Source organism: Carassius gibelio, chromosome B5, assembly GCF_023724105.1.
Source record: "Carassius gibelio isolate Cgi1373 ecotype wild population from Czech Republic chromosome B5, carGib1.2-hapl.c, whole genome shotgun sequence".
Classification (NCBI taxonomy): Eukaryota; Metazoa; Chordata; class Actinopteri; order Cypriniformes; family Cyprinidae; genus Carassius; species Carassius gibelio.
Window position 1 is genome coordinate 37,732,685 of NC_068400.1, and position 26,858 is coordinate 37,759,542.

The 26,858-nt window shown below is 37.0% G+C and overlaps 1 protein-coding gene across 2 annotated transcripts in view; it reads left to right on the forward strand.

Annotated features, from left to right (window-relative positions):
* The window catches only part of abca2 (ATP-binding cassette, sub-family A (ABC1), member 2), a 56,990-nt gene that overhangs the window by 14,496 nt on the left and 15,636 nt on the right, over positions 1 to 26,858 (forward strand). Inside the window, exons 2-22 of one of the 2 annotated variants that reach the window (XM_052556001.1) lie at positions 9,224 to 9,317; positions 13,775 to 13,886; positions 15,740 to 15,903; positions 17,041 to 17,162; positions 17,563 to 17,673; positions 19,197 to 19,373; positions 19,508 to 19,729; positions 20,347 to 20,699; positions 20,786 to 20,945; positions 21,201 to 21,329; positions 21,432 to 21,599; positions 21,679 to 21,775; positions 22,670 to 22,843; positions 23,381 to 23,483; positions 24,915 to 25,029; positions 25,127 to 25,317; positions 25,443 to 25,593; positions 25,679 to 25,883; positions 25,999 to 26,157; positions 26,304 to 26,484; positions 26,632 to 26,844. In XM_052556001.1, the coding sequence (XP_052411961.1) occupies positions 9,224 to 9,317; positions 13,775 to 13,886; positions 15,740 to 15,903; positions 17,041 to 17,162; positions 17,563 to 17,673; positions 19,197 to 19,373; positions 19,508 to 19,729; positions 20,347 to 20,699; positions 20,786 to 20,945; positions 21,201 to 21,329; positions 21,432 to 21,599; positions 21,679 to 21,775; positions 22,670 to 22,843; positions 23,381 to 23,483; positions 24,915 to 25,029; positions 25,127 to 25,317; positions 25,443 to 25,593; positions 25,679 to 25,883; positions 25,999 to 26,157; positions 26,304 to 26,484; positions 26,632 to 26,844 (3,401 nt within the window). The remainder of the gene's footprint in view (positions 1 to 9,223; positions 9,318 to 13,774; positions 13,887 to 15,739; positions 15,904 to 17,040; positions 17,163 to 17,562; positions 17,674 to 19,196; positions 19,374 to 19,507; positions 19,730 to 20,346; positions 20,700 to 20,785; positions 20,946 to 21,200; positions 21,330 to 21,431; positions 21,600 to 21,678; positions 21,776 to 22,669; positions 22,844 to 23,380; positions 23,484 to 24,914; positions 25,030 to 25,126; positions 25,318 to 25,442; positions 25,594 to 25,678; positions 25,884 to 25,998; positions 26,158 to 26,303; positions 26,485 to 26,631; positions 26,845 to 26,858) is intronic. The other variant, XM_052556002.1, reaches the window with a different exon arrangement.

Consider the following 26,858-nt stretch of genomic DNA (forward strand, 5'->3'; position numbering starts at 1 on the left):
TAATTTGAAATAATAAAACTACTAACACAAAAATAACATATTGAAAGGTCTGCTGCTGGAGACTTGCCATTGGCTTTTGTATTTGAATAATTAATGAGGTAGGTCTTTGCAAGGTTTGGGTGCTGTTTTTGGGATGTTTTAACAGTCATTTATGAATATAATTATATTTAAAATTATGTTCTGTGTAATAATGCGTTGAATAATGAATCGTCTGAATCATTTCTGAAGGTAATGTGTTATGCATTTCTAGTGTTACCGTTGTAGTGATTACTGTTCCTGTGAGACAAGTTCTGCTGAAACAACGTTATTAGTGGAATGACCTAAATCAATATCTTTCAATAATAAACGTTTAACTGCGCGCTCACACCGGCGGCGTCGGGAGCGTCAAAAATCGCTTTTTCCGTTCTGCTCACAACGTGCAGATAGATTCGTGAGCGTTCAGATGTTCTGACATAGACCGAATGCTTATTTTGTATTTAAAGTGGCCGCAAAGCAACAAGACTTGTTGATCTTATGCAGATTAACCACAAGGAGGTTAACGTGCTAAGTTGATCTCATTAAATGTTGTTGTGGACGAAATATTAAGATCCTTTACTTAAAATGAACGATCTCAGACACCTTGGCCCACGTATCACTTTTAATTATTTTTTTATGTCCCTGTACGCAAACAGGGACACATCATAGATTACTGCAAACGCAAAACAGCAATGATCAACCTGTCTTCTATTTCGCTTGGGAACTAATGTGATCGGAGCTGCGTCCTCTGGAATCCTCTCAAGCGGTTGACTTCGACGTTCCGATTGGTTGCTGCCCAACCGCGTCATAGCTCATTATCATAAAGTTGCCTTGATTTAAACTCTGCTCGACGCTCTCAAAGGCCAAGTCGCGCCGCTCCTCGACGCTGGTTTACATTGAAAATGAATGACTTCCGGCCACTTTGACGCTCTCGACGCCGGCGGTGTGAATGCACAGTAATGCAAGTTTGGTTAATTGTTCTGTGCGTTACGTTTAGGGGGGCACAAAAAGTCATTTGGGGGGGCACTGCCCCCCGATGCCCCCCCTTGACGACGGGCCTGTTCTGTATTCAGTTTTTTTTTCTAGACAATATGCTCTTTCTCAACCTTACACCTGTCTTGGTACAAAACCCTGAACACCCACTGGAATTTCATCAATAGTTGTGGGTCAGTATCACCATAAAGTGCCTTTTAACCCTCACAGTACAAAAAAATGTTGGTTTTAATTTCCCGTTCACTTTATGTCATGTCATAAATAGTAGACACACTCAAGTATTATGGAAACATATTAGCTGAGCACCCAGACTTTTTTTTGATAATTATGGGCCATTATTCAAAGCATAAACCATTAGATATCTCCACACAGGCATGGAGGACAGGTGCAAATTATATTTTCTGAAAGGTATGATGTCCCTTTCTTGGTATTTGTTTACTTTTTTTTAATTCAAGTTTAATTCAATTAAATTGTATTTGTATAGCGCTTTTAGCATACAAATCATTACAAAGCAACTTTACAGAAAATTAAGTTTCTACAATATTTAGTAGTAGCTTATCAGTGGTGACTGTCAGTTTATGTGCATATGACAGGAATTTTCAGAAAAATGTATACAAGACGTAGTCAACCAGACGATGAACACTATTAAGTAAGGAATAATTGACGACAGGCTGTTGAATTATTAGAAAAATAATGCACACCCGAGGTGGAGATGCCACTGCTCCGGGTGTGTGTTCACGGTGTGTGTGTGTTCACTGCTGTGTGTGTGCACTTTGGATGGGTTAAACGCAGAGCACAAATTCCAAGTATGGGTCAACATACTTGGCTGTATGTCACGTCACTTTCATTAATTTTCTAATAATCAACAGTCCGGTCCACACCTCAAGACATCAATCCGATGTTTTATTTAAAGGGATTCATCCGGTTTTACTTAAATCACTATTGTGAGTAGGACTATTTTTTCCCCATCTCATCCAATTCCTCTTTTGCTAGAACCAAAACGTCGTTTTACAGCTGTTAACAGAGGCTTGAGCCATTGATAGCATTTGATATGCAAAGTGATATGGAACTGTAATGTGGTCAGGAGAGCTGCCTGGAACTACATTCGCCGTGTGTTTCCCAGAAAAGAATTCCACACCTCAGAAAGTTCGTCAGCCACTCAGATTCAAGCATTCAAGCCCCATAGTATAACAGAAATTATTATATGATGCAATCACATTTGTTGCAATGTTTGTTAGTTCTGTATGTTGTTTCAGAGTTAGCATCATCTGAGATCCTCTGAGGGTCATCATCATCTCTTCTCAGGTGTTCTGGATCCAGACTGGAGCTTGTGTAAATCCTAGTTACGATGGCATGTGAATCCCGTGGCAAAACAGAGAAAACAAATAGTGACATAATTAGCATAGCTGCTGTTCCAACCAAGTCAAATTAATTAGTTTAAACCAAGCTAAAGAATAATAATGTGCATTTGATCAGATACAACTGCAGTCACAAATTATGAGATGCATTATTTGAATGCATGGCGAAAGAGATGTTTTTAATCTAGATTTAAACAGAAAGAGTGTTTCTGGACCCTGAACATTATCAGGAAGGCTAGTTAGGTATGCAGGAGCTAAACCATTTAGGGCCTTACAGGTAAGTAATGATAATTTGTTACTGATACGGAACTTAATAGGTAGCCAGTGCAGAGACTGTAAAATTGGGGTAATATGATCATATTTTCTTCACCTGGTAAGGACTCTAGCTGCTGCATTTTGGACTAGAAACTCAATTTGCACATGTATTTATTTCTTATTTGGAGAAAACTGTGATATTTGGATGCAGTTTTTTTTTTTTTGCATGTTATTGCTTCCACACCTAGCTATTAAACACTCTGGATTATATAGATATAATTGATTATTATTGTTAAAATGATTTTAAAATATGAAGATAGGGTGGACCAGCACATGACAGGGTAGACACATAATGCAGAATACACAAAGCATGACAAAATATGACAATGAAACATTTATTCAACTACAAAAAATATCTATATAATAGCACAGTAAATTAAAGCCTACAATATTCATATTTTTATTAATTCTATACTAAATGTCTTAGATGTTCATTACACTGTTATTTGTATTGTGGTGTATTATCTTGTTTTATGGTTGAGCTGAGAGACGGAAAGCTGTTATAAAGCTAGTCAACAAATATAAAAGATGCCACCCACCACTGACCTGTACTTAACCCATCCTCCTCTCTCTCTCTCTCTCTCTCTCTCTCTCTCTCTCTCTCTCTGTCTCTCTCTCAGTATCCTTCTTCTTAAATCATGTTGACTCCCACTCTGTTTAATTCACATGCACAGTGATCCCACAGAAAGGGAAGACTACATACAATTTTAAACACTTGCATGTAAATGTCTTGTCTCATTCCACCTCTTTTCTGACTGTTTTCAGAAGCTTTTTATAGTTAATCTGTAATGGCTCTCTCTTCAGTCATTACACTAAGATGAATTAGCAACTGGAAGAACACAGAGGTTAATTAACCTTTAAATTAGGTGAGCAGTTTTCTGTAATGATGCCATCTGTGTAACTGGCCTCTAGACACAGGGCCAGTGCATTTTCACATATACAGTGTGTAAATCTAACATGCATTTTATTTCCACTTTTCTGTAAGATTTAAAGTTTTGTTAGATTAATCAATTCTAAGCAGGTCTGTCAAAGTTTTCCTCCGAAACCCTTCCAGCTCAATAAGGACAGGAGAAGCACAGTCTTTCCTTTGTAAGTAACAGAAACAGGATCTCTGAATAGAGCCAAACGTCATAGTAGATGGAGAACAGAGTCTTTTGAGAGTGATGCCTTAAGTATTGCTGTGTGAGAGGTGATCAGGATCACAGGGTCAAGAGTATCAACCTTGAGAAAAACCGCTCAGTACATCACTCCAGTGTTCATGGATATCATTAATATTTGAGACACACCAATACTACAAATCTAGGCCATACCAATAAATGGCGTTATTAAAATTCTGAACTGTTTTTGTCTAGATAATTTAAGTCTAATAATTATAAGTAAATTAAGTAAAATGGATTTATATAGCACTTTTGGCAATACCCGTTGTTTCAAAGCAATGCAAGTATACATATTTAAACATATTATATATCCAGATTTATATAAAGAATTGGGTAATAGTTGAATATTGCAATTAGATAAAAAGGTGTGGGGGGGTCAGATTTCCTATATTTACATGCGAATACTGTATGTACTGTATTCAGGTAAAGTCGGATATTTTCACATTTTCATATATCACTGAGAGATAATATATACAGTACAGACAGAAAGTTTGGACACACCTTCTCATTCAAAGAGTTTTCTTTTATTTTGATGACTATGAAAATTGTAGATTCACATTGAAAGCATCCAAACTATGCATTAACGCATGTGGAATTATATACATAACAAAAAAGTGTGTAACAACTGAAAATATGTCATATTGTAGGTTCTTCAAAGTAGCCACCTTTTACTTTGATTACTGCTTTGCACACTCTTGGCATTCTCTTGATGAGCTTCAAGAGGTAGTCACCTGAAATGGTCTTCCAACAGTCTTGAAGGAGTTCCCCGAGAGATGCTTAGCATTGTTGGCTCTTTTGCCTTCTGTCTGTGGTCCAGCTCACCCCTAAACCATCTGGATTGGGTTCAGGTCCGGTGACTGTGGAGGCCCGGTCATCTGGCGCAGCCCCCCATCACTCTCCTTCTTTGTCAAATGGCCCTTGATGCCTTCAGTGAGAATCTACAATTTTCATAGTCATGAAAATAAAGAAAACTCTTTGAATGAGAAGGTGTGTCCAAACTTTTGGTATGATATATATTATTCTTCTAATTAATTTTTTTCAGTCTGCTTCAAACTATTTAATTGGCTAGTTGTTTTTAGCGCTAGGTAGGGTGATAACGTCAGTCTATTGAGAGTAACAGCCTTCAAACTTCAGGACGTTTTAGGACAGATTTATTGGAAACATTTGTATATTAAGTATAATCTTTTTGTATATTAAGCATAAGCTCAATCCCACACATAAAATGTAATTTTTTTTTTTTTTCTTATTCAGTAATCAAAAAACAATTGGGAAAATAATGTAAATTCCTTGGTGCAAAGGTTGGCTGTGTCGAATTTCAGAGATAGTTTTGCAAAGTATGAAAGGCAAAAAGTTCATTGTTAGTAATTATAAATAAAAGTTATGGGAGCAGGAAGTTAGAACCATTTCAACTTTAGAGCTTTTAGTTCTTAATGCACTTGTTAATCACGTTTGATTGTGCTGTTGAATTGAGGTTTAAACAAATCCACCAATATGTATTCAGCTTTCTTTGTTGGTGAAATGGGTTTCATTTTTTTAGATAAACTTTAATGATCTGCTCTCAGCGCCTGAAATATTATATCCGTTTATCATCTAGTTGAGTTGTTCATATGAAGCATTGTATGTTCTTTCGAGGTCCCCTGTGCTTTTTTGTTGCCTGGGTGGAATTGTTTTTGTATAACCTGATGGGATGGAAATGCAGCAATGTCCCAGTGAGTCTCTGAAGAAATATGTCTATAGCCTGGAGCTACTGGGTATTAACAGAGGGGAAGATGGATAATCAATCCAGTGGGAATGACCACAAATCCATTCTTCAAGCCCCAGCTGCCTGGAGTGCGAGGCTAGAGTCGAGTAACGAGTAACTGCATTACACCTTTTAGATGAAGCACATCCAATACACTTGCGATTAATACACCTTACTCATTTTAGTTCAGTTTAGATTTATTAGTATTTGTTTGTATTTTAACAGTTGCATTTGTCTTGCCAAGCAGCTTTACATAGTCCTAACATTCAAGTCTTGCACTTGCAAACAGGTAACGATATAAAAACGGGGATAAAATCTAAATTCTGATTGAATGAACCATAAAAAGTGTTGCTAAAGGGATTAATTCCAATAATAAATAATAAATGTCCAAAAATTGTATTGGACATTGGTGCTATTGCTGCATTTTGTGCTCACAGCAGTGGAGAAATCACTGAGACACATACACTTTCTGATCACGCACACTATAATATTTATAAAACATACATGTTTCGAAACACAGCTCACACAAACAGCACTTCGTGTCTCAATGCCAGGCGACTGTGGGGCCTGTTTGCATTTGTTGGCTAGAATGTAATTATGAATGCTAAATGATGTTTTGTGCATGTGAGTTTTATCTGATTATGCAGGCTCCGTTCATATGAGCTGGGTAGAGGAAAGTGAAGACCGATTTTTCAGAGGTGTTTATGGAGGTTTATATGAGCCGTTCTCTAGTTCTCGCACAGTAAAAGCAATTCCATTTATCTCTGATTTTCTTAAAAAGAAAAACTCATATCTCTCAGAATGCATTGTTATTGGAGGATAAGTGTTTTAGTTCTCATTATTGGCCTGTTGGTTGGTGATGGATGCTGTGCTTGGTGGACAGTTGCACAAAGATGTAATTACATTATAAGATAGAATACATGCTGTTCACTTGAATTTTCTATTTATCAAAGAATCATGAAAAAAAATCCACAAAAATAAAGTAGTACAACTGTTTTCACTGTTTTTGTATGACACTGAAGAATGGAGTAATGTCTGCTGAAAATTCAGCTTTGTCACATGAGTCAAATACATTGACAAATGTGTTAAAATAGAAAACAGTTATTTTGAATTAATATTATATAACCGTTCATGTATTTTGTATTAAATTAATGCAGCCTTGGTGCATGTTGATTAAAATATTACCAACCTGTGACAGTGCCCTAGTAAAAAAGTGATCTACAGTATTTATTTCATACTAATTATAGTTCTAATCTATTAACATATTTACACACATGTAGCCTGAGACTTATTTATATACAAATTATAATTCAACTTTACTGTATTTGGAGTACTACTTGTGCACAATGCACATTTCTTAATATTAAGCCTAAAATATTATTTAAAGTGTATCTGAAGTGTTCTTGCAGTAGTTCCACTTTAGGTGAAATCAAATATAATCAAATATATTTCAGTATATCTTTAGATGGATTTCAGTGCATTAAATACAAAATAAGTTGTTCCAATTTAGCAGAATTTAGTTTAGAAGTATATTAGTTTAGTATAAACTAAAAAAAGTGCAATTGCAGGGTATTTTTATTAAGTCCATAAATGTAATCATAGTATACTTAGCATAAAATATATGTATTTCAAATACATTTAAGCATATTTCTATTTCACTTGAGTGATATTGGTCTTATACAGTAGTTCTGTTGGCTCTGATATTTGGTGCGTCAACTCCTCCAGACTAAATCGGTTCAAAAATCTGTGTAGTGTATTCAATTCCCATTGTTGCATATTTATATTAGACAAATAAGATTATTACCAAAACAAAAGACTTGCTTGGTTTCTCCAGCATTATAATCCATCACAGTCATAAAGGTCACAAGATTTTGGTATATCAAGGCCTTCTAGATCCATCTTCACCCAGCCAGGTGATCTACTCCACCTAAGATATGACTCTATCCAATGATTACTATAGCAACTTTTGCCAAAATATTGTTGTAACTCAAATATTGATTGTTTGCATGCCCTGTCTGTCTTCCACATTTAAATTATGTAATAACTTTCTAGCAAAACAGTGGGTGATGTATGACCAAAATCTTGTACCATGAGATGGGTCAAGGTAAAGATATACATCACAATAAAGTAATCCAATCTGTAGAGCTGCTTTGAAACAATTTGCACTGTAAAAATAAAAAAGAAAGCACTATACAAATAGACTTGACTTCACTAGAGTATAAGAGCAGTGCTCATAGGCTGACACAATAGCTCCACAAATAATAAATGAACAGCCTCCAACATACAAATGACAGTTTAAAATGGACTGTGAGTGAAGCAATGTTTTTCTTTGTCAGTTGATAACTTAAATAAACCAAAAGACTTTCTAAAAAGAAACAGTCACTCTTTGGCTGGTGTTTACACCCCCCGTGCTCAGCGCCGAGGGTCTCGTAAGCAAAGCTTTGTGTGTCGTGTCATGCGGCTTTGTGTATTGTGAGGGATGCATGTAAAAGGAGCTTCTTGTTTGCTGTGACCTTCAGAAATGGCAGAGATGGGGAGAAAAACCTCTGCACCTTCTCTTGTCGCTTGTCAACAGAGACGGGATGTGGGGTCAGCATAATGCTGTGCTGCAGTGAAAGGCACATTGTGGTCAGGACAAGATGCCAATAGATACTGATCTGAGATCAGGCTTTTTCGGTCAAGCACAGATGGCAGCCGCATGCATTCGTAGAGGGAGGAAGAATAAGAGGCTGATCTCAGTTCAGCTATAAATGGCAGCCTTGCCTATAACCCTGTGAGTTCCTAATCATAGTCTACACTTCAACTGACAGCTTATTTCTAAGTAACTTCAGCTCCAGCAGATTTGTCCAAAAAGGGCCTCCTGCAGAGAGAGAGAGAGAGAGTGCACATAAGGAAGTAGTGGAAAAAATTCAGAGGTAAATGTTGAAAGATGCAGCTTTTCTGCAGTGCTTAGCACACATAAAACATCTGACATCTCTTTCCAACCACCTGCTGTGGAGTGTGTGTGTATGCAATATCTTTCATTTCTCTTCCAGCTCTTTTAATAATTGTTGGAACAGGCTGTTTGGAAGCACTAGTAGGTGTGTTGGCCAACCCAATCGCAAATATTGCATGTTAAGCAAACTCTTCAATTGGCCAGTCTGTGTTTACCAGATCAATTTCTGACACTGGACTCTGTCGGTTGGCAGGCTTCAACAATGGGATTTTTTTTTGCCTGCTTATCAACTTGAGCCAGCCAACATTTTCACTGGCCCCATTATGAAAGAACATGATGTATCTTTATTTACTACCAATATTTATACATCTCTTATGTCTTACAAATCACTAATGCTGTATCAAAAATAAATTACTTCAGTCTTCAGTGTCACCGGATCCTTCAGATATCTTTTGAATATGCAGAATATTTTGCTTAATATTTTTTTGTGATAGAAAGTTGAAACGAACAGCATTTATTTGAATTAAGACCAATAGATCCAAAACTCTCTAACACTGGGCCATCTTTAATAATGGACAGTGTGATATTTCAGATGTTCAAAGAGGTTCTGTAGTGAATCAGCTCGGCTATATCTACAGTATATAACCAGCAACCACAGTGGCTAGTGTGGCTTTCATAACCTGTTTTCTCTGTATGTTTATCTCTGCAGTGGGTTCTTGCATTTGAGATATTCATCCCTCTGGTGCTCTTCTTCATACTTCTGGGCTTGCGGCAGAAGAAGCCGGCCATTCCTGTGAAAGAAGGTAAGTTAAGTGACAACACAAAGAGAGAAGATTAGGAGTAGGAGATGAAGGAAGTGTGAGGTGATTCTTACCCCAAACCAGCTCACTCTGCCCTCCACTGGTCCGTCAGATCACTTCTTTTGTCACCTGGGGTTTTTATGAAATTCACATACTGTATGCAATACAATGTGTCTGAATTAGTTAGACTAGGACATTTATTCGTTTTCATTCATTAAAGAGACGGTACACACACTCAGGTCATTTCACACTTGTGTGGGTTTCTTTCTTCTGCAGAAGACGAAAAGAATTACACTGCAGAATGACTATACAATGATAGATATATGTGTGTGTGTGTGTGTGTGTGTATATGAAGTGAAGTGACTTGCTCAAGTATGGTGTCCTAAACTCAGAATTTGTGCTTTGCATTTAACCCATTAAAGTGCACACACACACACCGTGAACACACACCAGGAGCAGTAGACAGCAGCAGTTGGAGGTTTGGTGCCTTGATCAAGAGTCTGACGTCAGTCATGGTATTTTGGGTGGAATGATGATCTATGGAGTGGAAGAGAGCGCTGGTAATTCACTCCCCCACCTACAATCCCTGCCAGACCTGAGATTCTGAGAAGTCTGACTCTCTATACATTAGTTCACCACTGCCCCCCATATATTGATATATAGAGATTATATCCAATTATTCTGATGCCAAACAGTCATAAAATCTTAAATATTTTTCTCTTTTGTGTACATTTAAATCACTTTTGTGTTCCACTGAAGAAAACAAATTCACACAGGTTTGGAATGACATGAAGGTGGTTAAGGATGAACTATTGTTCAAAAAGTGTTGTTTGTGGTTCATTATAATGATATGATAATTTATCCATTTTTCTATGTGGTTGCTTCATACAGCTTTGCCAATCTGTCAATGATTGCAAAGATTTTTGGCTGTTAGTGCTTTAGCCATGTACTGTAGTTTTTTTTTTTTTTTTTCACAGAACACCCTCATTTGTATGTCATCACAATGTCTGTTATTTTCAATGCTGAAATCACACCATGTTTTGTTTTATTTTTGCTTCTTTCTGTCATCTGTCCTCAATACTTTTGTATCTCTCTCTCTCTACCTGTCTTTCAATCTTTATATTTTCCCTCACCGTGCATGTTAACTGCATGCTGGACCAGTGTGTAAGTCAAAATGTTTGTTTTTTGTCTGTGTGTGGCTGAATTCTTAACTCTTGAGTATGTGGGATCATTTCACTGTGTGTCCTCTAATTGTGTGTGTTTTTTTGTGGACTCTAAAAGGGTTAATGTGCTGCTATCTGTCTATGTCTCATGCATCAATCTAATGGTAAAAGGCCACAAATGACTCCAGCAGTATGTGCAGACTGGAGCCTGCCCATATGTCAACATATACACAGGAACATGATGGATTATGAATAAATAAATTATAAAAACATTGTGACATAACCAGGTGTGATGCATCAAGATTCCAGCGATATGAAATTTGCACGTCCACACTGAAGACCCATCCATGTTTTACTTTAAAAATTGTATACTGTGGCCGCGAAAAGTTTGGAAATGTCTTACATATGAGATTTAGGCAGTATTGGCATAAATCCTCTATTACAAGTAACTTGTTATTAAAGTCATTAAAGACCAATCATAATGTTTTTTCTTACAATACGTAATAATGGCAATATACAGTGCAGATTAAAGTCAGTCAAGCCCTATATATATATATTATTAAATAAATTAATATTTTTATTCAGTAAGGACTCATTAAACTGATCAAGACTGACAATAAAGACATTTATAATGTTACAAAAGATTTATATTTTTGAAGGATCATGTGACACTGAAGACTGGAGTAATGGCTGCTGAAAATTCAGCTTTGCCATTACAGGAGTAAATAACATTTTAAAATATAATTAATTATAGAGCATTATAACAACAAAACATGTTAAATTTTAATAATATTCCACAATACCACGATGATGTAATCCAAAACCTCACTCCACCTAGGGTGTTTTCGAACATTAGGCTAGTCACAATGCTGCAGAAATGGAAACTAGTCGTTATTACAGCTGATTTCAGAAACTCGGATTAGCATAGCTTTTATTGCTTTCCATTTTATTGCATCACACCTGGTGTAAAAGGTTTAGGTGTTGGGTTCCCTTTTGTCTCTGTGAACACTAACGTAATGCACAACCCACTGTGAACGAAGAATCTTTCTTACGACGGCACGTTATTCAAACACGTCTTAATAATGTCACATCTGTGCTTTCTTCAACCAGTGAGCTGATTCTAATTGTCTGACACTCACACACACACAAACACACACACATGCTGAATTCATCCACTTACTGAGCCATCAGGTTATTTCCCGAAACTAATCTTTGCTCTTTTAAACCTCAGCTGTGTTTGCAGAGCGGCTGCAGATGTCAGAAATACGAGTTAGGAAACCAAGGCAATAAACACAGCTACCTCTTGTGAGCAGACAACCTGTCACTGGAACAGCAGAAATATAACACGCCTCAGTGTTAACGTCAATCGAGGGACATTTTTCGCAGAGTCATCAGGTGCCTATGGCGAGTGGTGTCTAGCTAATGAGGGCAATGTTGGATGAGGATGCCAACTCCACAGGCCGCACGCCGCAGCGACAAAACACTTAGGGAAGAAAAAAAGAGTCAGCACTTACCATTAAGTAACGTTCTAGATCCCTCCATCAGCGCCATCTGCCTCGTGTTTACATTTCAGTCAAGGCTGCCAAAGTGAATGGAGGTGAAAGCTGAATTTGAATTGACTGATACTCTAATGGAGGATCACGTCTCGCAGAGCCATTCATTAATTAAGACTTCATTAAATAATCTCTGCAATTATAGACCTCATTTAGTCATAAGCAATAGCATAACAGTGTAGGGCAAATTTGTAGAAAGGGATTGTTGTATGAGAGAAGTGCTATCTGAAAGGTGGTGGTACATTTCAGTGAGTGAATTGTGAAGTGAACAAAAGTTACAGCCAGTGTGATCATTGAACTTACTATTGGCCATCGATGATTTGTCAATTAAAGAATCATAATTAAGTCATAATTAAACTGAAGTTGTGAAAGTACACTAGTAAAAAATAAATATACTAAAATGTATTTGAAATGCTTTTAATTCATGCTAAGTATACTACAAATTAATTTACATATTTATGTACTTATAGTAATTCAAATGCCCTGTAATTGTACTGTTGGGATACTAAACTGGTATAAAGTCTGCTAAATTGTGCGAAAGTAGTGCTGAAGTCCAACTAAAGATATACTGAAGTATATTTGATTGTGCTAAAGTAGAACTATTGCTAGTATACTTTAGGCAAACTTTAAATATCTTGCATTTAAAGCCCGATATTGTTAAAAAAATCATACAATCCTCAATAGTGACATTACAAGAGATTTTAGGCTTAATATTAAGAAATGTGCATTGTGCGCAAGAAGTACGCCAAATAAAGTTTAATTATAGTTTTTGAGTGATATGTCCGTAAATGTGCTTAGTATGAAATATAATAAATTAAGCTTACTTAAACACTATAATTTAGGTGATTATGATTACATGACCAAACTACCTAAAGCACGAGAATGCAAAAATTACACACTAGTGTGCACCCTTTGCTATTTTGTTTGTTTAGTGCTAAAAACTTCCCTTCCATTGTTATTAAATTGCCAGCCTAAATTTTATTCTCAAAAGAATCCCTTACATTATAACAAAATTACAATTTCTGAACTTGGAAGTTCCCAGGAAGACTTGAAGGCAGCAACTCCTGATGCATGGTTGTCGCTCCTCTAATATTTGCCGCCCGGTCATTTACCCCTCCCTGAGATTTGCCTCCATATCAAGTGTGTAGCGGAGCAGGTTGCAGAGGGGAAGTGAGTCATCTAAACACGTCTGTCCACTCCTGTGTTCTATAGAAGACGTGACTGGCAGCATGTGGGTGTAGAAGAGCCGTGCTACACAGCGATGCTTGTTTCTCTCTGCTTCAGTGACAGCTTGTCCGGTCGACCTCTGCGTGCATGATGAAGTGAATAATTTGAAGGGCACTTGGAGTTTATCACAGTGATCTGACATCTGAAACCCTCTCTGACTCTGTGTTTGCTCTCTGATATGTGACAGCTGCTTCTTTTTCTCTCCCTGTCTCTTAATCTCTCCCCAAATCTTTGATCTGCGGACCTCCGAAAATATAATTTCTGTTGTTTGTTCTATTACCCTGCATCTTATGATCCCACTCATTAATTCATTCACTCACTAAACTTCCCGGCCATAAATATTTATCTCCATCCGTACACTGCTCTGTTTTATGTTCCTCTCCTCTACATTTGAACACACCTGCACCTTCGTCAAAACCATTTAAACCTCAATGCAATACTGGATTTCACTTTTCTGTCACCTCCATCCTCTCCGTCCCTGCACCCTGGCGGTCTGTTTTTCCCCGGTTCTGTCCAGCCTTCTACAGTGCGGCCCCTCTCACCTCGGCGGGCATCATTCCCATCATGCAGTCTTTGTGTCCGGATGGTCAGCGGGATGAGTTTGGCTTCCTGCAGTATAACAACTCCACGTGAGTCCACCTACGCTCTTTTTCTGATTTTTCCTCTCTCGATGACTAAGATGGTCTCTAATGGATTCAGTTTTCATTATATGGTGTGGATAGCAGTCACCATCACCACCTGTAATAGTGATCTTATGAGTAGTTTGATTGTGTAGTGAATCTTGTCTTTGTGTTTAGATGTAATTTGATCGTTTGATGGATTGTAGTGATAGAACAACATAACTTTGACCTCAGCATGACTGGTCAGCAGCATTTCTCGGGTTTAGGAAGCTTAAGTAGCAAGACTGCCTCCTTGATCAGTTTTACTACAGTTGTTTTGTTGGTAAAGAGCATGGATATTCTCATCCACCAGCCAGGGATCCGTTCTTCATACGTGACTTATTACATCCGAGATGAACTGTCACATCCAAGATGATATAATCGCGCTAATCAGGATCTGGCTAATTCGGTTCTTCGAAAGCACCTGTTGTTGGTGATTAGTATGGCTGGATTATGTTATCTGAGATAATTGCACGTTCATGTTTTGGTTTAAAAGGGGCTATGTATCGATACTCGAAACCACAGCAATGCAGCGATTGGCTGGCGGCAAGACATCAACGTAATGACATCATATAATTAAAAAAGACACCTGATGGATAAACTTGACAAATTTCTGGACTCTTAAAAGGAAACAGCCAAGCGAACAAAAAGACATAAATGTTATAATAGATAAATGAAATGTGCACATTTTTTATTTACATTTTTTTACACGATCCCAATTATTTAGACGCACGGTTTATAATATTTGTACAGTCTTTACATTTTTATTTCAATGTTGTAATTAGCTATTAATTAAATGTTATATTTGGACATATTTGTTACGTGACTGCATTAATGAAAATTTCTTAAGGGTCAAGATCATGTTATCTGCATCTCCTGCGCTCCGTCAAGATACTCCCATAATAGCCATCATCACTCAAATTAATACATAACTATACATTATCTGTTTAGCATGTGTGTAAGACTCAAATACGATTATGAAGTAATAATTTTATAACAAATAAATATTTCAGTGAGTAAAACTGGCTGTCTCTATAGTTGGCTATTATGGACTACACAACATTATATTATCTTTGAATATATCTTTCTATATATCTTTTATATTATTATTTTAAATGATTGTTAATGATTAATTCTGAATATATATATATATATATATATATATATATATATATATATATATATATATATATATATATATATATATATTAGTTTATTGTACTGTCAAATGTTTATCATGATTAATCGTATCCAAAATAAAAGTTTTTATTTACATAATATATGCATGTGTAATGTGATTATGTATTATGTGTATATAAATACACATAGTTTATATTTTGAAAATATTACATGTGTGTATATACATTAATATATTTATATTCTTGTATTTTATATTATGTATAAATATATTTTTCTTAAATACATGAATGTGATTGTATTTATATATACATAATAAATATGCACAGGGACCTGGTATTACAGTATTATGCCAGCATCTCAATTTTTATATTTTTATGTGATTCTTTTTCTGGACTTTGGTGTTTTGTGCTAGAATGAAATTAAACAAAAATAACAAAAAAATGTATTAATTATTGGTGTGAGATAGAAGCATAGGTTTATGATTTAAAATTCTTTAAACTTTTGTTTTCCTACCATCCTAACTATAATCTAAATTCTCGAAACACTATCCAACAGTCTGGACCACAGTCTTTTTTTTTTCAGTTGATTACTCTGCTTATATGATTTACCTTTTTTCTCTTTCCTTGTATTCTGCCCTTCTTGTTCTTCTTTTCTTTGACCTTTCTTTTTCTCCTGTTTCTCAGTGTGACACAGTTGTTAGAAAGGATCAGTGAAGTCGTGGAGCAGAATCACTTGTTTACGTCAGACAGACCCAGTCTGGGAGAGGAGCTGGAGTCACTGCAGCAGCACCTTGAAAGTCTGAGCTCAGCACAAGGCCCTCTAGAGAGCCACTACAACACCAGCCATGGTCAGAAAACACATGCATACATACATTTACCAACCTTGACCATAACCGTACATTCAAATAAGAAAGCCAATGACTATTTTAGTCAGTGTAGTATTTAAATCACATTGTTATTACATTTCAAAAACAGTTCGATTTCAGATGCAATTTCAAATGCACGCTTTTATGTGGCTCAGCTGTGGATAGCATATATTCTGTGGACACTATACGTAAATTTTGGTTTTAAAAAGTTACCTTATATATTTCCAACTGTAATCATGCACTTGTAAGATGATTTTATCAACCATGTATTAAAGGGAATCATAGACCACATTGAAAACAACCATACAGCAGAACATTTTCGACAAACATATCCAAAGGGCACATATCTGGCATTTTGAGTGTTATTGAAAAGATTTCTTACAGGTACCATAACAGAGTAAACAGATGCTAAAGTCGTAGTCATACTGGATTTTGTTCTCCATGCACTTTTATTCATAATGTATGAATGAGAAAGAGGAAGACTGCAGATGAAGATGATGTTCCATTATCCTAAATTATTATTATTATCATCATATGCTGATTAGGTGCTCAAAAAATATGTATTATTGCTCACTATTTTAGTTGAAGCTGTAATATATATATATATATATATATATATATATATATATATATATATATATATATATATATATATATATATATATATATATATATATATATATTTATTATTATTTTAGTTTATTTCAGGATTTTTAAATGAGTAGCCAGTTCATAAGAGTTCAGCAGCAATTTGTTTGGAATATACATTTTTTGTAACAATGAAAAACTTATAATATTATATAAGAAATACTAACACTATAAGGACCTGGGGAACCAGTATTACGTCATCTGTTACATCCCTAGGACAACAATAACAAGTACCTAATATAAATCTTGGTATAACTAATAAATAAATATTTTGGTGTGAGATATAAATATAGGTTTGTGAGGTAAAATACTTTAAATCTTATCTATAATTGAAATGATCAAAACGAGTATGAAGTCTGAATTTCGTTAAGTAATAATTGCTGACCTCATATGTTTAAACAGTAGTGTCCATATACGTCAACTGAAGCAAATCAAATCTTCGTTGATGAAAACGTTGTTTCTCCACTTCAGGTTTTACTGTGGGAAGTGTCCTCAGGAACCAGTCGATGTTCCAGCAGTTCCTGATCAGAAACCTCTCCCTGCCAAACGACACCGCCGGCCTGCTCCTCTCCTCCCCCATCAACCTGAAAGAGGTCTGTCTTCTCACCTCAGCTTCCTTTTCCCTCCAACGCAGGTCAGACAGCAGTGCTTTTGAAGTCCAAATCATGACTCGGCGTCATGTTCCTTTGATCCTCTTTGGGATCTCAGCTCGTGTTTGCAGCACCATTAACGATTCTGCTCTATGACAACAGAGAGAGAGGGCGTGCAAGAGAATCTAATGCTTTAGGGCAGAGGAGCTCCAGCATAACGCGCTTTAATGTCTCGGGTTAACGTGCTGTAGACAGTGTAAAAGTGTTGAGATATGCTTCCGAATGAAATCTTAATTTTCCTTAGGGAGTTTCGTTTCTTCTCTACTCTGGCTATTTGAAGTATGTATGAGATAGGAGTTTCTAAATCTGTGCTTGTGCGTGCGTGTGTGTGTGCTCTGTTCAGGTGTATAATCTCATCTTTGGGACGTATCCTAAAGTGGGATCAAAGGTAGGAGAAAAAGATGAAGGACAGCATGAACCCCACAGTCCTGGAGAGAAGCTTGTACAGCTCGAGGTACATAATGACAGAAGCACACACATTTCCATGTGCATGTATACAGTATGTCCACTGCTCTTCACAAGTTTAGGGTCTGTAATTGATTTCTTTAAGATCAATAAATATTTTTATTTTGAAATGATGAGTTGAATCAACATTGAAACTTTGACATTGTTAAAAAAAAAGTCAAATAAGTCATGAAAATAGAGAACAACTGTTTTTCCTCATTGATAATAATCAAATATATTTTTCTTGAGCAGCAAATCAGCATATTAGAATGATTTCTGAAGACTGGAGTAATGATGCTGAAAATTCAGCTTTAGCATCACTGGAATAATTTGTATCATGTTGACAGAAAAAATATTAAAACTACTGCTACATGACTGACCCCAAACTTTTGAATTGTAGTATGTATATTAGATTTTGCCGTTTTGTGTGGTTGACACTCTGTTCTAAATAAAACACATTGTATAAAGGTGCATTTATAGAGCAATGCATTTTTCTTTCACACTTTTCTATCTTTGCAAAAATACAATTCTCTATTTTATTCTTATTATATGTTACATTATAAACAGCACCTTCTAATTAAATAAATACAAAAATAAATATGGTTTAAATATACTGACTATATTTCTTAGACTCCATTAAAATGCACAAGAAGTGCAAACACTAAACTTACTGTAATGCAAGTCTGCAATAATTAAATAATATAATAACTGTCCCACATTTTACAGACTTGATGCGATGCCAATGCTGCTGCAGTGTATTTCTTATTCATATTTCATACTTGTTGAGCTGCTGGAAGCAACTTTTTTCGAATACTACACACATAATGTACCGACTACTTGACAGAGTCCTGAGAAATCACCTGTCTTTGGCCCAGCCCTAGAGACTTGTAAACGGCAAAAAAAAAAGTCATTTTTCTTCAACATTTGCTGTGTTTGCTGATTTGTTGGCATGTCTTTGGGTTAGGGCTTTTGGAGAGAGGTTGTGAGGTTAAGATAGCAGACGGAAATAATGTCAGATTGTTAGGATGCTTAATAGATAGAACATTTTAAAGATATTATATGCATTATACTATGTTAATTTTGATATAAAATTAGTTTAGAAACTGAAACTGTACTGTCTTTGATTTGGATTCATTAGAAAGTTCGGTGTGATCTCACTATGCATCAGCACCATGTAGAAGACTACTGAAATGAGGAAGCAAAGTTCCTTCCCTACATTTTTTTTTTTTTTTTTTTGTGCATTCATATTTAGAACAAATTTTAAGTTCTGATTACATTCCATGCTGCATGACCAATTGAAATGATGTTTGCACATTAATGTCACACTAGTCTCATCAAGTTTAAGCATTTTTAAAAAATGGGACATTTAGACAGTTGTTGATCATTTTCTAGTGCCAAAGCAATTGCATGCCCTAATTGGAAAGCCCTTCACAACAAAAATGACTAAGTACTTCTACCTATAAATAATGCAGGGGTGTTTTGTCCCTGTTTTGAGTAGGTGATATCTATGTCTCTCTCCTCATACATGCTCAGAAGCAGTTACTTGGAGGCTGGCGTAGTTTGGAGGGGGGTCTGATTCAGAAGGCATTGAGAGACCCATCCAAAGCTGCTCATCGTCAAGCTCTGCTCAAAGTCCTGTCCCAGGCACTCGGGATTGCTGGAGGTGGAGGAGGCCAAAAATTTGATCCTCAAGCATTGCGTGAGATGGAGGTTGGTCTGCAAATCCACTTTTATCTCCATAAATGTTAAAAAGATGTTTTGCAATTTTGTTCTGCGGAAATCGTACTCTTTAGTTTAAAAACAACACCCCAAAAAACTTCTTACATTTTTTCCCCGTTTTTTAGGGGATTCTGTTGACTGGTGCTGTGCTTGAAACCCTCACTTGTGGGGAAGGAGGGAACAGTGAGATAAGCAAAATTCTATTGGTCCCTGAGAAACAACAGGCAGTTCTACAGGCCTATCAAATGACTGTTTGTGGCGGAAGGGCGGAACAGAGGGCGGAGCTGTTCAGGGAGCTGAGTGAAGAATTAAGAGATCAGATTAATACACAGAGAGTGTTTGATCAGGTACATGCAAGAACTGCACATCTTCTTAAACACACTATTTGGTATCTACATTTAATGTCCCAGGGGTTCATTTTTATTAAAAATAGTTTGTATGCATATGTAAAAAAAAAAAAAATATATATATATATATATATATATAAATTAACCATGTTAATACATTTGTGTGAAAATTATAATATTGATTTATTATTGTGTTTTAAGGATATATAAGTGCTAACTGTGAAACTAGTTTTAGAAAGACACAGAAATCTGTCATTTAATTCCATTCATTATTGTTTAAAATCTCATTTCCATCACCGTAATTTACTAAAAAGGCCAGAGAGTGCTATTAAACACAATATAGAATTTAAGATGTGCTGTAAATAACACTGTGGGAGGGATTTTCATTACTATCAGAGAAAAAAAGAATAAAAGTCTGATAAAAGAGTAAAAAAGTCCCATATAGTTGGACATTATTAGTGGGCAAATTAAACCATTAAGAGTATAAAATGTGTGTTCAAGTCAAAAGAAGTGCCCATTAGTTGAAGAAACGCTCATACTGTACATATTACTTCGGATTCAGCATTACTCCTTTTTTATTTCTCCGTATGTCACTCACTCCTGTCCTCTTTCCCCAGTTGCATCTGGACCAGTCCAACATATCTGGCCTTTTGGATCAATCCCATCTTGGTGCTCTGCTGAAGAACCTGGCGGATGTAGAACGGATCTTGAGGGATGTAGATTTGCTGTCAGGTCTGGCCAGACTGCTGCCTAAAGGGGCCTGTGCAGGCCACCAGCCTCCTCCTATAGCCAACACCACCTCTTGGAGCTCCAACACAACAACATGGGGTCCCAACACAACAGACAGCCCTGTGGAGGAAGGAGATGGAGCCGCAGGAAACCAGGCAGAACCTGAAAACCCTAGGTCACAGTTTTCTGCCTTTGTTCAGCTGTGGGCAGGTCTTCAGCCCATACTGTGTGGAAATAACAGGTGTGTGTGTATATATGAGTCTCAAGGTGTATTGCCTTTCTGAATGTGAGATGACTTTGCTTCAAGAATCTTTATTGTTTTATCAGGATTATTGAGCCAGAAGCTCTGAAACAGGGCAATATGAGTTCCCTGGGCTTTACCAGCAAAGAACAAAGAAACTTGGGATTACTTGTCCATCTCATGACTACAAATCCCAAAATCCTTTACTCTCCCATTGGCTCAGAGGTGGACAAAGTCATACAAAAGGCAGGTCCAGACTCCTGATGTGTTTCAAGGCTGAAAAAGACTTACATTGAGCATTTATAATGTAGAAACTGGGTTTGCAGTAAAAAAAAACTACAAATCAAATGATTTACTCCTGAATCCAAATGAATTCTTTTTGTTAGTTTTTTTTTTTTTTTTTTTTAACTGTCTGCTGGTAATTCTTTCGTTTAATTTCAGTTGTACCCAATTATTAGAGAATGATTTGAATAGCTGAAAAAAGTGTCTCTCTCTCTGTAGGCCAATGAGACTTTTGCTTTTGTGGGGAACGTGACTCATTATGCCCGTGTGTGGCTCAACATCTCGGCTGAATTAAGAGCCTTCCTAGAGGAGGGTAAATTGCACAATCACCTAATGTGGCTCCAGCAGGTAACACCCTGTCTTTCTGTTGCTAGTTTAAGAATTTTTGGCTTGAATAGCACTTTGTGTTGTGCATATGCTTAATGTCTTTTGTTTGTCTGTATGTCATAGTTCATTGCAGACCTAAAGAAGCACCATGAACTGTTGAACGTCTCAGACAGTGAGCTGTTGAACAGTCTGCTGGAGGAGAACTTCACCCTGCCGAACACAACCACTCTACTGGAGCAGCTGCACACCATTGATAATGCTGCCTGTGGTTGGACAAACTTCATGTCAAAGGTCTGGAGAAGAATTTGATTTAACTTGTCCGGCCTTGTATATCTATTGGTAAAAACTAAATCTGTTCTGAATGCTTCAGGTCAGTGTGGATATCTTCAGAGGCTTCCCTGATGAAGAGAGCATTGTCAATTACACACTGAACCAGGCCTACCAGGACAATGTCTCCGTCTTTGCAAGTGAGTAATCATTGGATCTCATAAAAGTTTTCACTCCCAAATCAAAAAGAATATAAGAACTTATAATTGCTTCTAAAAACCTATTTTTACGACCATTATGATTTTTTGCATTGTGAAATATTTTTCAAGACGATTAAGTTGTTTTTCTCTAAGTTCTCAGAGATAATGCAAAAGAAGTTCTCATATTCTAATTATCGTGTGAAAAAGAAAAATTATTCAAACTGTCAGTTATGTTGTGGTAATATTTGTGATACTGTATTTCAAAATGAAACACAAAAAGTATAAGTATTACAGTCTAAAAACAATGATCCCAGGCACACTTCAAAACATTAATGAAAAGCTATTATTCAACTATTTCATGACGTTAAACATTTAAAAAGAAAGAGTACAAATAAGGGGCTGCAAACCCACTTGTTTCAGCCATAAATGGCTTCCACTGGGTTTACTATTTGTGCTCTTTTCAACAGTTTTGAAGTTTGCATTGGTTCATTGTTTTTTTGAATTGTAATTTTTCCTTACTAAAAGCACATTTAAACATATTTTGCAGAAGTTCTTTGTTTTTTTTTTATATAACTTTAAAATGTAGAATTATGCATTATGATAATGAGAATCATCTTCCCTAAAAAATATTTGTGCATTTGTGATGAGAATTTGGGGAGATCAAATTGTCCTGAAGATAATATCACAATGCAATGTAGGCTCCTTTTTTTATGTAAATGAGTTTTTTCATATGATTTTGTAGTGTAATATGACTCAGCTATTTCTTAACAAGGTTTGAGACACTGACCATTCTATTCCCCATTGAATCTACATTTTCATGATTCATTTAGCCCTCAGTCATACCTTGTTAAATGTAGCCGGTAGCCATATGTTTAATCTGTGCATCCTCTCTAGGTGTGATATTCCAGACCAATAAAGATGGATCTCTGCCACCCCATGTTATGTATAAGATTCGACAGAACTCCAGCTTTACAGAGAAAACAAATGAAATCCGTCGAGCTTATTGGCGCCCTGGGCCAAACACGGGTGGCAAATTTTACTTCCTTTATGGCTTTGTGTGGATCCAAGGTATGATTAGAAGACTTAGCGAGACTTTGTTCTTTCACCTAGAATAACATTTTAGATAGGATATCCAAAAGCAGATTTTTTTTTACATTTACTGTAAATTACTTTAGCTTGAGCACTTTAAAGTTTCGATCTTATTGGCAGTGAAAGGTCTATCTTTTATCTAGAGAGTGGTAATCTAAACCTATGAGCATTAGTTCTGCCATTTTTGCAAAATTCTTTACAAAACTGTTGACAAAGCAATAAATCGCTTGCTCTGAAACAACATCCACAGAGAACTGAATTGGCATGGGAAAAGTGGAATGGATTTGATGTTTTATTCAAAATGAAAGTTCTTCTGGTAAAATGTGTACCTGGTTATGTAAAGCTTGGTGCACCAGTCGGTAAAGTGCTGCTTTGGCATTTCTGGAAGCACTTATTTAAGAGCTCAGAAAAGCCAAGAGGATCAAAGCTTTCCCACAGCGTAAAGCTGCAGTGTGCAAATTCAGCTTCAGCATGTCTACTTGATGCTGTAACATTTTCAATGTTTCTTCCTCTTAGATATGATTGAGCGGGCAATCATCAACACGTTTGTAGGCCATGATGTTGTTGAGCCTGGAAACTATGTGCAGATGTTTCCCTATCCATGCTACACTAGAGACGAGTGAGTTTGTGTATATACATTGTCTAAAATGCTGTGTTTAAGACATGGTGAATCGCAGATGTTAAGTTGCATTGCGTTAATACGTGTTATACACATTACAGAGTGGGATCTGAATGATCTCAGAGCCAGAAAGAACACAGATGCTAATATTAAGAAAAAAAAAACACCCCTCGCTCCAGGCAAAATCACACAAGCTCCCTGCTCTGCTTCCACTCCGCATTAAATTTGCAGACGACACAGCATTAGTCAGTCACCTTCAGGGGAAAGAGGACAATCATAGACTCATCTTAAAGCAGTTTACTTTGTGCTGTGATGTTTTTTTGTTTTTTTTTACCACAGTTTCTCTGAAGAATATAAAATTAAAGAGAACAGCACTTATTTTGAAGTAAATAGGCTTTGTAATAGTGCTGGGCGATGTACCGGTAAAAATGGTAAACCAGTTTTATTTACACAAATGGTATGAATTTTAAGAAAAACAGTGCCTAAAGACCATAGCTACATAATGTTGTTAATTTAAAGGAGATCACTGTTAACTGCATACACTCCTGACTATTGGTCGACCGTTATATTGCCAAATATCGATATCGGCCTTTACGTTTTTTCTGCCTGGCCTATGTTTTCGAGGCGGGACTTTTATTTTGACGATGCTAGTTTATATGGATTTTCTTTTCATCAAAACTCCATACAGTGTATATTAATGTAGTATTTAAAGGCGCAGCTACAGCAGTAACCAAGGAAACACTGTGTCGCTGATGTTCCATAAGCGCCACCTGCTGTTAGTGAGTGAAATTGCATTCTCATTCACATTGTCTACTGTTTTTGTTTGGTCCAGATGTATTTTATGTACAAGATATCACAAAAGTAGAGTAAGACCATACTGTTTTTGCCATAAATTTTGAAATTATGCAATCCAGTTTATATTAAAAACTGCTCATGCTCTATGTAAGATGTAAAATTAAATTTATGCATTTAGCAGACGCTTTTATCCAAAGCGACTTACAGTGCATTCAGGCTATCAGTTTTTACTAATCATGTGTTCCCAGGGAATCGAACCCCCAACCTTGATAACACAATGCTCTACCAATTGAGCTACAGGAACACTAATTTTAATTTAATTTAATTTATGTATGATGTTTATTTAGAATGTGAAAATGCAGTGGTTCTGCAAGTGTTTTATGCATTCTGGTTAATATAAAGGCACAGTCAGGGAAAAACTGTGATCCGTGACCGTCAAACCAATAGAATCCCTCCCAAAAAACCCTGCCCAGCACTGTTTTGTAACATTATAAATGTCTTTACGGTTACATATGATCAATATAATACATCCATAATGAATAAAATGTTGTTTAAATTTTCTAAATTAATAATAGCGATGTACAGGTGTATCAGCTTGTGTAGGTGAGAAGTTCTAACAAGTTTTTCCATTTGCAGTTTTCTGTTTGTTATCGAGCACATGATGCCTCTGTGTATGGTCATATCCTGGGTCTACTCTGTGGCCATGATGATCCAGCACATTGTAGCAGAGAAGGAGCAAAGACTGAAAGAGGTGAGAGAATAGACTGAACTTTCTTTTAAAACAAACTGGTGTCACTATCAAACTTCTGCATGAGTGGTGCCATGGCTGAAGCAAGTTGTTTTTCCAGGTGATGAAGATGATGGGCTTGAATAATGCAGTGCACTGGGTGGCCTGGTTCATCACAGGCTTCGTGCAGCTTTCGATCTCAGTGACGGCCCTCACTGCCATACTGAAATATGGCAAAGTGCTCCTCCACAGTGATCCCTTTATCATCTGGCTCTTCCTCACGGTCTACGCTGTAGCCACCATCATGTTCTGGTACTGGAGCCATATTCTAATGTTTACTTGCCGTTTCGTTCTATTTACATTGCTTTTCAATGAAGAACAGTAGTCAAAAGGTGTTAATGTTATGTAAAAGTTCTCTCCATTTCCTTTTCGGGAAGTTTCCTTGTGTCAGTGTTGTACTCCAAAGCCAAACTGGCTTCAGCATGTGGAGGAATCATCTACTTTCTGAGTTATGTGCCGTACATGTATGTGGCCATAAGAGAAGAGGTGGCTCACGACAAAATCACTGCCTTTGAGAAGTGCATAGCGGTATGAAGGCTTCCCATGAACCCCTTTCATGTTCCATTTTGATAGTCTATTGATCTTCAATAAAAAAGTGATTCTCTCTCTGCAGTCTTTAATGTCTACCACGGCGTTCGGTCTGGGATCAAAATACTTTGCGCTGTATGAAGTTGCTGGGGTTGGAATCCAGTGGCGTACTATCAATCAGTCACCTGTGGAGGGCGATGACTTTAACCTTCTGCTGTCTATGGTTATGCTCATCATTGATGCCATTGTATATGGTGTACTGACCTGGTATATAGAAGCTGTGCATCCAGGTAAGCTGCAGTGATGTCATTATTGTGCAGTGCAAACACCTCACATGTTGTTATTCTGCAGCAAATTTTAAGTATCTGTTTTGGTTTTTTGTAATGTTTCTTTTTTCTCTTCCAGGGATGTACGGACTGCCCCGGCCATGGTATTTTCCCCTGCAGAAATCCTATTGGTCAGGAAGTGGCCGCATAGAGACATGGGATTGGCCGTGGGGTGGCGGCACCAGGCTGAGCGTGATGGAGGAGGACCAGGCTTGTGCTATGGAACACAGACGCTCAGGTACACTTTGTTTCCCATCCATCCATCCATCGTATTATCAGCTTTCACTTTTTTGCTGAAGTTAGAATGTTTTGTGTAAGAATAATGTCATTTGTACAGATATTTTTATTGGCATGTAACAAAATGTATCATTATTTGTTGCTCAGAGGAAACTCGTGGAATTGAAGAAGAACCCAGTCACTTGCCGCTGGTGGTGTGCATAGACAAATTAACTAAAGTCTACAAGACGGGCAGCAAACTGGCCCTAAACAAGCTGAGCCTAAACCTGCATGAGAACCAGGTTGTCTCCTTCTTGGGACACAACGGGGCTGGCAAGACCACCACTATGTGAGTGTTATGATATTGTGTTTCGTAGTGTATCAGAGTGGTTCTAGACCCATGCTGTGCTTATTTAGGCTCACGATAGCACTCTACGACCTAAAGTTTGGATGATATATGAAACTGATATGTCTTGCACAAAATTAATTCTTGTAGGTCCATACTGACCGGATTGTTTCCACCCACTTCTGGCTCTGCCACCATATACGGCCATGACATCCGCACAGAGATGGAGCGCATCAGGCAGAATTTGGGCATGTGTCCCCAGCACAATGTTCTGTTCGACAAGCTCAGTGTGGAGGAACATCTGTGGTTCTACTCGCGTCTGAAGGGCATGGCTGAGGAAGATATCCGGAAGGAGATGGACAAGTAGGTTAACGCAC